At 48.7% G+C, this 11,880-nt stretch overlaps 1 protein-coding gene across 1 annotated transcript; it reads right to left on the reverse strand.

Moving 5' to 3' along the window:
• Nucleotides 1–3,190: 3,190 nt before the first annotated feature.
• Nucleotides 3,191–9,423, reverse strand: rflna (refilin A). Its single transcript, XM_061768813.1, has 4 exons — nt 9,199–9,423; nt 8,814–9,123; nt 4,954–5,063; nt 3,191–4,883 (listed from the first exon to the last, which is right to left on the reverse strand). The coding sequence occupies exons 2-4, from the start codon at nt 9,000–9,002 to the stop codon at nt 4,550–4,552; spliced, it is 633 nt and encodes a 210-aa protein (XP_061624797.1). The 5' UTR covers nt 9,003–9,123; nt 9,199–9,423; the 3' UTR covers nt 3,191–4,549.
• Between the last annotated feature and the right edge of the window lie 2,457 nt (nt 9,424–11,880).

Consider the following 11,880-nt stretch of genomic DNA (forward strand, 5'->3'; position numbering starts at 1 on the left):
TTCACAGTGTCGGAGGAGTCACTTGTATAGGTGTGTGTGTGTGTGTGTATACACGCACAGTATATAGGAAGTAGGTTAAGTGGACGGCGGCAGTGCAATGCAAGGTCAGCTGGCACTAGGGGGCGCCATAAGTACATTTTCCGGCTTTGGAGAAGAAACTCGCCCAGAATGTCCGTTTGCAGTCTCATGCCAAATGTGCTGGATTGGGGTTGAGGTCAGGGCTCCGGTGTTCCTTTCCAGGCCAGCCATCAAATTGTGTGTTCGCGCACCTCATTGATTGTGTTTGCGCCATCAGAAAGCTAACGGCTAAGAGTGAAGAAGGATTGTGAAGCCGCATCCAAAATGGTCTTTCGGCATCAGGCAGAACCATAGACTTGTTTTTATCAAACCAGCTGACGAGGGTCATTTTACAACTTGCTTGTGACAGTACTGTACGGTAGAAAATGTAGTCTCAACAGAACATTATTTTGACTTCTGCCCTCCTTGATTTCCCTTCAAGCTTGACAAGAGAATCCATGTTTTGAATATTTGTTTCAATAAGAGCTGGCCAAGTTTAAGCAGCGCGCGCACACACTTGAGACGCAGATCGCGAAAAACTCCTAAAACATTGGATTTGTATTTTTTTTGTTTTTAAAAAGTAACTGAGTTTATGTTAATACTCACTATGACAAAAAAAATAATGAACGGGATTATTTTTGATTGATGGGAACCCAATTTGCAACAGCCTATCACAGCCCGGCTGGGGGAAAAAAGAAAAAGTCCATCGGCCGCGAACGTCACCAACGTGCGTCGTCATGTCCGCTCGCAACGATCCCGCGCAATTTCCCAAGTGAAACTACGAGTATCGATATTTTCTGAAAATGATCAATTAAGCCGGGTGTCAAACTCGAGGCCCGGGGGCCAGCTGCGGCCCGGCACATCATTTTATGCGGCCCGCAAAAGCAAATCATGCTCGTCGACTTCTGTGATTTTTGCTCAAATCTGTACGCAAATTCCAAATTGTCATAATAATAAATCATAATGTTGTGCTATTGCATTTTTCTGTTACCAAATCCTTCTTCTACAGTAACTTAAACAATACTTGAACAAACTATTATCCTTGTCTTCTGACTCCAAAACTAGTTGTCCCTCAATTTGTTGTGTCATGTAATTGGTGATTAAACATTGATATGGTTTCGCTGTTCTAACAGTCCTCTGAGGGAAATCATAACTGCAGCGCAAAAATGAGTTGCGTTTGAAAATGGCAGCCCCAATATTCTGGGGCTCGCGGTTTGCCCCCCGAAGGCCAACAAATGTGAACTCAGGCCACTTAAGCGGCTTTTTCTTTTTTCCTCCCAACTTCAGGAGCGTCACGGCCAAGTGTGAAAACTCATCGGCGCACGTGATTGTGATGTCCAAAAGTTGCCGATCACCAACACGGCCTCGACGAACACGCAATGACGCACCCGCCGCGGTCGCTTTTCAGTCCGGATTTGAATCTGGGCTCGATTGTACGCGCGTCCCCAAAACAGCCGACCTGATGTGCGAAGTCAGCTGAGATCGCTCTCACGGCGATCAAATGAGGAAGACAAAAAGTCTAGTTGCCATCAAGAAAACAACTGCGCAGGCGTCCCCGGCGGAAATCCTTTTTGTTGCTTTTCCGGTTTGATGTTTATTTGTCCAAAATATTGAGAATGACTTTTTGAAAATTCAATTACAACATACATGTTAAAATTCGATCAGAACAGGAGCAACGGCTGTTGTACAAAAATATAAAGAGAATTATGAAGTGCCTCAATTCCACATATACATCAGGAAAAATATTTGACAGGAACCGAATCAAGAGTTAGGGAAGGCACTTGAACTCGCGTGAAACCACCAAAATCCTCCAAACGAGTCGACATCCTTCTCATCATTCTCGTCACACGTCACACAAAATCTTGTCACGCTCATCTGCGCTCTCAAAACTCTTCGTTTCCTCAACCGCAACGTACTCTCCCCTCGGTCCGTGCTAGCACGCGCCACTCCTACTGCTAAGGTCTAAACATCAGGTGTGTACACATTTGTAACAAACTGAAATGGCTCCATCCATCCATCCATCCATCCATCCATTTTCTTCCGCTTATCAGAGGTCAGGTCACGGGGGGACGCCCAGACTTCCCTCTCTCCAGCTCTTTTCTGTGGGCATCCAAAGGCATTGGTGGGACGTGCCCGGAACACCTCACCGGGGAGGCATCCTAATCAGATGCCCGAACCGCCTCAGCGGCTCTCCTCTGAGCCCCTCCTAGATGACCGAGCTTCTCAGCCGTTCTCTAAGGGAGAGCCCGGACACCCTGCGGAAGAAACTCATTTGGGCCGCTCGGAGAGGGGACTCCGCCCTTTTCCGACTGAGGACCGTGGCCTCAGATTTGGAGGTGCCGATTTTCATCCCAGCCGCTTTACACTTGGATGTAAACCGCTCCAGTTAAAGCCGAAGGCTGATGCGGCCAACAGAACCACATCACCTGCGAAGATGCAATACTGAGGCCACCAAACCGGACCCCCTCTCCGCCTTGAAATTCTCTCTATAAAAGTTAGGAACAGAATCGGTGAAAAAGGGCCGCCATGGCGGAGTCCGACTCACTACCGGCGATGAGGACCAAACTCTGACTCCGGTCGTACGGGGACCGAACAGCCCGTATCAGGGGGTTCGGTACCCCGTACGCCCGAAGCACCCCCCGCAGGACTCCCCGAGGGACGCGCACTTTCGAACGCCTTCTCCAAGCCCGCGAAGCGCATGTAGACCGACCGGTTGGGCGAACTCCCAAATAGGTCCTTAAGGAATTTCAATCTCTTACTCGCGGTGATCGCAAACAAAGCAGCTTTCAGTCAAGTACTTTTGACTTGCAGATGCACAAATCTTTTTCGTTTCCAAATATCGAATTTGTCACTTCAGGCCTGATTTACTAAGGTCTCAATGAGCGGCCACTAAAGTGTAAACTGACTCAACTCCCAAATTGCGTTCTCGAACTCAACGACTCCTTGTGATTGGCTCCAAGTCAGCCTTTAAATCAGAGCATGTGATCATTTTAGTTTCTGGCATTTCAAAACGATGAGTCGCGCTGCACGTGTGAAATGAATCGATTTGCATTCGGGCTGCAACTAACTGCAATTACTTGAATCGAGTGTTCTGTTGGGTTATTTTTCGACGAATGAAATTTCAAATAACACATTTTATTTCCATTCCTTTATTGACAAGCGGGATATTTATTTCAAATTGACAAGTGCAGAAAATGCACAAACAATAAATTGATGTTGATTCCGTTACTGTTTTGGTCAGAAAATAGGCAAAAATGTTGTTCAGTTTTTGGACGTACTTGGCAAAATAAAGATTCTGATTCCGATCATTATTAACAAATAACATTTATTTTGGGAAAACAAAAGGATAATGTCTGCTTTATTCTTATAATTATATTACTGTTGTTCCGAGGATTTGAAATAAAGTGAAACGCTCTCTAAACGATGATCTAAAATCCTTCTCTGTTAATGTTGTAACCAATTAGTTCTCGATGAGTTGTCACCTCTAATTTGCAACTTGTGTCTGCCAAACATGCAGATTTGCCGCAGTTCATTTTGCGCCTTTGGCAGACGCGGTTAGTAAATTAGCTTCCGCGTTTGCTTATGCGAGCAATCAAGCCTGCACCCGATTCTGAACCTTTAGTAAATCAGGCCCTTAATGTTCTAAAAAAAAAAAAAAAAAAAACCTGCTGAAACTAAATTGGTGTACAGATTGCAAACCGCAAGAGAAAAATTCTTCTTCTGATTCAAAATCGTACAAAAGAAGTTATTAGGATTACACTCTTCTGGCAATAAAGTGGTAATGTGAAGTCAGTTTCAAACCTGCCATGCAATCATCGGGTAATATGAAATATTGGTTCGGGTTGATCGTGAGGAAACGTTCGGTCACTTTGGTGACAATGGCATTGAAATGTTCCTGTGACAAAACATTTTCCCTTTTTCCAGTCAGAATTCCCGGCTGGGATTGTAACGCATCTCTGAATAAATACGATGCCTCATTCAAATTGATTCGAGCCTCAATACGGTGCGGAAAAGGTTTGTGCGTGTGAGCCACACGCAGCTTGTGTGGCTGTTCCGTGCGCATCTCACGTAATTAAAACAAAAAACAAAACAAAAAAACAACAACTTTGGTCCAATCGTTCACGCGCGCACACATCAAGATGCTTTTCATATGTGCAATCAAGCCGTAATTAGAAAGGATGCACCGGCTCGCGTGATCAAATCCTCGCCGTTGGGTTGTATAAAAAATGTTCCCCCGCGTCGGTGTCATTGTTTTCAGCCAGGTCCGTCCCGCCAGGAGCCAACGGGGTTTGCGTGGAATAGTAAGACGGAAGCCGCTGAGATGCAAATTGAAACTGCAACAGTGGAAAGTTTCAAGATTTCCTCGGGAGCGAGTAGAGATGAACACCGCCAACAAAAAAAAATGAGGTCATCTTGCGTGTTGCCCTGCTACTATGTTATCCTCAACTCCTCAAAAACAAAAAAAAAAACCCCGTCGAAACCGTTGCGGGGCCTACAGGTCCTCGGTGTAGATGATACAGGGACTTGAATCCTCGCTGGACTCCAGCTGCACTCTGGAGACGAACCAGCGGCGCGCGGGCGCGGCCTTGTAGGTCAGCGTGGTGCGGTAAATGTTCTTGGCGTGTTTGGGGTACACGACGGTGGTGGTCTGGTAGCTGACGGGCTTCTGCCGCGGCTCCAGGTACACTTGCGATTTGTAGCTCCTCCAGCTGCAGTTGGGCAACACCACCACCGTCTCGCCGTACGCCGTCGCCGTGGGGACGGGGACGCAGTACACTCGGTCTCGGTAATGCTTGTCCGAATCGTAGCGCACCGCCGAAGTGCACCTGCGGGAGAGCGCGACGCGGGAAGATTACGACCGCCGCCGTGGTTTTCTTTACTGCTTGTGTGACTTACTTGAGTTCTTGCTCCGGTTTTGGGTCGACCTCGATGCTCTCCCCGTAGATGACGGGATACATGCGAGTCCTGGGGTCTGTTCCCGTGGTGTTGAGCAGCAAGTAAGACACCTGGGAAGAGGAAATGTAAAGCATCACAACCGGGAAACCTTTCGAGCAGATCTCAGCCCGGCTGCCGACACGTCTCCTAAAATGAAGAGTCCAGCGCGGCTCGACTCAAATGAAAACCGCCACAGTTCCCGCCAGAGGACTCCAAGGAACGGTCCTTAAACGGTTCAGGTCCACCCGGAGGAAAGGAGTTCTTTCGCTTTCAATCAGATGGAATGGAAATGACCTATGGGGTCCCTCAAGGGTCAGTTCTTGGACCCCCGTCGTTCAGCCTGTATATGCTACCCCTCAAAGTGTTGTCCAAGGACTCTACAAGTTATCGGTGCATACAGCGCACGTCGAGGGCGTGGTCTCAATAGCGCAGCACTGAGCGGTGTGCTACGTGCGTGGGATTTGCGCAATAGCACGGACGTCATTCAAATCTGCTTGTATATTTTCCACAACTAGATTGCGCTTCCCCATTAGGAGCCATCCTGTTATTGTGTAAATTCCAGCGCTATTCCCATTCATTTCCTGGCAAAGTTTATGACGAAAATTTCTTGGAATTTTGCAACCCAACTCATCCCCTGAAATTTGTTACTGCCGTTCTGCCAGACGACAGACAATAAGCCAGTAAATGTGCCGCAGATGTTGAGCCCGCAGACGTTACGATCCGCGAGCAGCTGGTGAGCGGGTCCAGTGGAGACGGCGCTGGTGTGAAGTGGTGAAGGAAAAGTGGAGGCGACGTTGGGTCAAGCATTTCAGCGGCTGCGGCGTTGTGCGCCGCTCGCTCGAAACCGCCCGTGAAGTTCATCGGGACAATGTAAGCTGTTCTTCCCTCGCCCCAAATTATTTTTGGGTTGTCTGTTGCTTGTGCTCTTTTGCAGGGGCGTCAAACGTTCGGTCCGAGGGCCACAACCGGCCCGTCAGGGGGTTCGATCCGACCCGTGGGGATTGAACACATTTACACAAAAGTAAGCGTCGTTGCTACGGAGGGCGCGCTGACGACCGCTTGAATGACATTCCGAAATGGGCCGCCGCTCACAATTCGCTGTCTGATTATTGATGCAAAGTTTCCGGAGCAACGGAGCCAACAATACTTCATCGAAAATGTTGTGCCGCCTTCACCGCTGGGAACAATGCAGTTGTGAGAAAATCAATAGCTCCTGAGTGAATACTGCAAAATGTCAGTCAACAACTTGAGTTGTTTTCCTCACGCACTGCCGCGACCTTCATGGACGTTGCACTTGAGTTTGTGACGAGTCAGTCGAGGTCGTCGAGATTTCCAGACGCCACTGCAATGTGTCAATGGAAAGTCATAATGCTGCTGGTGAAATTGCATTCTTTTTTGCGAAGAAATTTGATTTGATGAAAAACACTTCAAGTCCACAGCTAAAACAATCCATTGGGGGGGGGAATGTAAATACGGCGCTAACTGCGCGTGCCGCCTTGTTATTCTGTTGCCGTTTGTAAACTCCAAGTGTCGTATTTCGGGACGGCCCTAAACCGAGGGAGGACCCCCCCGGAAGTTTCCACTTCCTGCCGGCGAGCGGCCCAAAAGGGTTCCGTGACCCACCGGGTCCTGCAAACGGTGTCCAACGAATGACATAATGAGCGGCGTCGGCACAACGCGAGCGAATACCGATACTCGTCTCGTCTTAGCGAGTTGCCGTCGGAACGTTTGGGAGCGGCAGCTGCCGTCCGCGTTCATCTGCACACTTCGAGAATGTTCGCGACCGCATCGTGGGCTCACGCAGGACAGAACGTTCCAGGTAGCGCCGACCCCGCTACACCGTCATCGCTCGCTATATTATTGCAGAGTCAATGCATCGCAATTTTTGTATTTGTTATTTTTTGAATTGGCCAGCATAATGTGCTGCATTTGACATTATATGTTAGCATTAAGCTAGCGTCGCTTCATTAGTTGCAAAGATGGAACATGTTGGTGTCGCAATGTTTCATTCGCTCTGTTTTCCGCTTGAAGGGAGGAAGGACGCGCGACCTCTTTTCGGAACAAATGAGCGTGAGAAAGTGACCTTACATGATTGTCTCCGGTTTCTTGACGGCGACGGGAATACTTTTGGTTGTTTGTTTTTTTTTTGAATATGGCAGATTTGGGCCTGCAACACTGCTCGACCCGTACGTCCGTAAACGTGCGCGCTCTCCATCTTGTGCGAAGTAAACACCTGAACGGAGGTCTTAGCGGGCCTCCGGGAAGAACGCAAAGAATGGAGCCGCCCCGCGAGAAGCTCGTTCGCGCCCGGGAAAACAAGCGTCCTGCTGACACAAGCGCAACGCAGAGCCGCCCCAAGTCCAAAAGCCAACTCCAACAGTTTTCCCGTCTGAAGCCTCCAGACATTTTTTGTGAGCGTCCGCATCCTCGTCGATGGCGTGCAGACGCGAGCGAGCGTTCAGTCCGTCTCGCGTTTAGAAAGAAACGCTCGTGCGACAGCCTCCGACAAGCCCCCCGCACCTGAAAATAGAGCTGGAGGATTGTTCTTCGGCGGCATGCAAAAACGGATTTGGAAAAGGGGGCGGGGCACGAGCGCTTGTGTAAACAAGCCCCCGCCCCCCCCCCATCGTGCTGCACTCAGGTCCTGATGGGAGGAAATGGTTTCTGACCGAAAACTCGGATTCTTTCCACACTTGAAGCCAGGGACGAGCAACGGTCAGGAAGAGCTTCAAAACGGAAACCGCAAAGCGAGTTGCAACCTCGGCGGGATCGTAGCGTAGCCTAGCGTAGCGTGCGCGCGAGAATCTCTGGCTAACGTCGCGACACTCCCGCGATGCACGGCAGCATTTTGGGAGTGCCCGGAGAAAAGCCACGCAGGCACGGGGAGAACATGCAAACTCCACACAGGCGGGGCCGGGGATTGAACACCGGTCCTCAGAACTGGGAGGCAGACGCTCTAACCGGTCGGCCACCGTGCCGCCGTGAAATACATTTTGAAAACAAATCTTGAATCGGATATTGGTCGTATTTCTGTGCCCGACAGAACAGGGTAGGATGAGGCGGGTCCATCCGGGACAGCAAATCGTAGCGAAGCCGATCACGTCGATCCGATCGACGCTTCGCGTTCGCCGTGAGCCGACGACTTTGCCGTTGAGCTGCCTGAGAAGAAAACGGCCCGCGCGGTGGGTGTTCATCTTCGGCACGTCGCTTCCCGATAAAATGCCGGCTAATGTGATGCAAATGACGACGCTCGACGGTTTCCGGTGGGCCCGAAGCACCCGTGTTCAATTTTTTCACAAATCAATATTATTGGTCAACCCCCGCGTGGGTTTGTTGTTGTCACAAATTATCGAGCAAGATAAAGTCTCGATAAAAATATGTATCGCAAAAAAACGCAATTGAAATACATCACACTCCCCAGACATGCTGACGATGTGTGTGCCGATGGCCGAAGATGTTTTGCTCTGACCGGCCAATCAGAGGTCGGAAACATGCTGACGTCTTATTGGAGGGTGAGAACCAATTTCAGATCCGGTCGCTCCTCTTGCCGATATCCGTTCGGTTGCGTCGGACAGAACGACCGATCGTTGAAGGCGGACGTCTGATTGGACAAATAAAATGTTTTGGAAAAAATGTAGCATCCGCGTCCCCAATTTCATGGAGCGCATTAGAAGTGAATCGAGGTTATAAATGTCGGTAGGTGAGCTGAGTAGGACTTGCTGGCCCTGACGGCCTCCCACTGATACAAACGGATGATGATGATGATGATGATGATGGTGATGATGATGATGACGGCGGCGGCGGCTACGGCGGCATCTTACCAGTTTGGCGTCCTTCTTCCAGGCCGCCTGCTGCTGGCCCTCCGCGGGCTCGACGAGAGCCGGCGAGAGGGAGCAGAAAGGCGGACTGGGACTGGGCGGCAGGCCCGAATCCGGACTGTCGAGCAGCCCTTCCCGGTTCTGTCCTTTGAGGCTTTCATCCATCGCTTGCAAGTGGAGGTGGCCCACCATTTCTGGGGGCGATTGCAGCCGAGAAAAGATGCCAACAAAGTCGCAGTCGGAAAAAGAAGCAGAAGAAAAAAAGTCTCTCGTCGAGCCTCCGCGTCGAAAAGTTCTCACGCGCGGCCAATTTCTGGGGGAAGATGAGCGCAAAATGCAGTCAAATGTGCCTTCGGCGCTACTAAAAGGCACGAAAAGCAACTCTTACCTGCGTCGTCAAGCAGCCGAGCGCGCCGTTGCGGATGTTGCCGTCCCCAAAGTCCCCAAAGTCCACAAAGTCACATCGGCCTCAAGCCGAATGTCGCGAAACACAAAGCCGACGTGCGCCTGACGCAGCTGACGACCAAAGCTGCTGTGCGCGGCTCGTCGCCGCTCGCGCGCCACTGCACGAGGGCGCGCGCGCGCGAGCACGACCGCCGTCGCCTCCACGCGTGGCCGCAAGGGGGCGCGCCTGCTGCCGTTTGGACTCGCCTGCGACGTCACACTTTTTTCACGTCGCGTTCACGCCGTGCCGTGCCGTGCCGTGCCGTGCCGTGCCGTGCTGTTTGTTCTCTTGCTGCGAAGACTTTCCAAGCTGATCCTTTATAGCTGCCGAATAACATCAAGCTGAATATTAACGTTGAACGCGAACAAAAGTGACTTCGGAAATGGCCTCGCGTGAAATTGCTCATCGTGCCGACGGAAAACGAGATGCTCGCTCGGTCGTCACAAAGTTCAACTCACTGATTGTTCACGGCACTGTTGGGAGTCATTTATTACATGATGTCATTTAAATACAACGCGCATGCAATTGTAATCATTTACATAAGTTGGAGGAAATGTGCAACGAAATTACAGCTGCTTTTGGACAGTTCCGTGATTACGATTTGAGTTACATTCCTCCTCCTTCTAAAGCCGACGCTTGTGATTGGCTCTCTCAGCTGGCGTGCCATTCTGCCGTAGTTTCAAACATGACCTCTTTTTCCAAATGTCACCTCCGAGCGCCGCCTTCTGGTGCCATCTCATGAGTTTGTCTGAGATTTGGAGCTAGCTCGACTCATGACGACACAACAACACGTAAACAAACACTGACTTTGGAACAGTTTCATCTGTATAATTTTGGACTTTTTTACGGAACATTCCGGTTGTTACATGAAGGGTTATTGTCTAAATCAGGGGTGTCAAACTGGCCGCATTGTACTTATGATTTGCCTCAGAGGGCCGTTAGAACAGTGACATGTTTAATCACCAAATCATATTATTACCATTACACAACAAATTGAGGGATAACTAGTTTTGAAATCAGAAGACAAGGATAAGAGTTTGTTTAAGTTACTGTAGAAGAAGGGTTTGGTAAGAGAAAAACACGATTGTTTATTGCTATTATGACACTTTGGAATTTGCGTACAGATTTGAGCAAAAATCACGGAAGTCGACGAGCGCGATTTGCTTTGGCGGGCCACATAGACTGATGTGGCGGGCCGCATCTGGCCCCCGGGCCTCGAGTTTGACACCTGTGGTCTAACTTGTGCACAGTTGTCATTCGGTCAACACGCTATCGTGTTTTCCACTTGCTGGACACACATAAAGCAAGAAAGACATTTGTTTAATGCTGTATTTCATCCCCAAGCTCCTGTTTTGCTATTAGTTGATGATTTGTTTCACGAAGAAATATGGGGTTCATTTCAAAATGATGTTGTATGGTTTTAATGCCCTTTTTAATTTCGAGGAACCGTCCGAGGGTCCCGTTGATGCATCCGTCGGTCCATTTTCCGTAGCGCTTCCCCTCACGCGGGTCGCGTTTCCCGGCCATCTTCGGGCCCCGAACCGGTCGCCGGCCAATCGCATTCCAACCTACGGGCAATTGAGAGTCCTCAGTGAACCTGCCTGTTGATGAAAAGTAATCCAATGTAATGAGTTCCATTACTTCGGCAAAACAATTGCAATCGTCACATGACTATTCCATTTTCAACAGTGTAACTTGTAATTGTAAGCAACTACATTTCCAAAGTCCAAAGTCCAAAGTCCAAGGTTACATCTTCCCACAACGCTGCATGGCTCGCTAGAGGGATTGACGAAGATTCTTTTTCCAAGGCCGGCGTGTGTGTAAGCAGCCTGCCGCTGTATTCCAGGAGCGGGCGGAGGCGCTCGGGAACGTCGTTCTTCCGCCGCTTGCCGAACGACTACATTTATTTTTGAAACGAAAGTTGATTTCCTTTTCAATATATTACTTTTTTTATCATTAAATGTTCCAACTTTTTACATAACCAAGTCTGTTCATTAACCGTCAGACATTCAGGTTAAAAGTCACGATTGCACATTGGAGCTTTTAGTTGTCACAAACAAGATAATAACATTGTTTTATAAGAGAGAATATCATTGCAAAGACCTTTTGTACCGAATAATTACAAAAGTAAAGAGCAAAGTCTTAATCATTTGAGATTTAGAGTATATATAAAAAAAAATAATAATACACGCACTAAAAGTAAGTACCGTTGAGTTTATTGTGGCGAGAGGCGCCACATGTGCACGTGCCTGTGAGAAAAGAGCAAGAGAGTACTCAAGTCCTGAGTAACTGTTGAATAAACAAATACATCTCATATGAATGTGCTGAACAAGATCGCTTCCTCTAAAACGTAATAAATGAAATATTCATCAAGTGACAAATGACGACTAAAAATGAAGGCAAATTCGTCTCCAACACGATTTGGTGTCCACTTGTTAAATAAACAGCACAAAAGGCTCACCGGGCGGAGATTACAAAAACAGGAGCAGAGGCAAAAGTGAATATAAAAAGTCTACACACCCCTGTTCAAATACCAGATTTTTGTGATGTAAAGTCATTTACAAAAAAAAGATAAATCATTTTAAAAGTTTGTCCACCATAAATGTGACCAAGAATTTGTCCGAC

This window comes from Phyllopteryx taeniolatus, chromosome 3, assembly GCF_024500385.1.
Source record: "Phyllopteryx taeniolatus isolate TA_2022b chromosome 3, UOR_Ptae_1.2, whole genome shotgun sequence".
In the NCBI taxonomy this organism is placed as follows: Eukaryota; Metazoa; Chordata; class Actinopteri; order Syngnathiformes; family Syngnathidae; genus Phyllopteryx; species Phyllopteryx taeniolatus.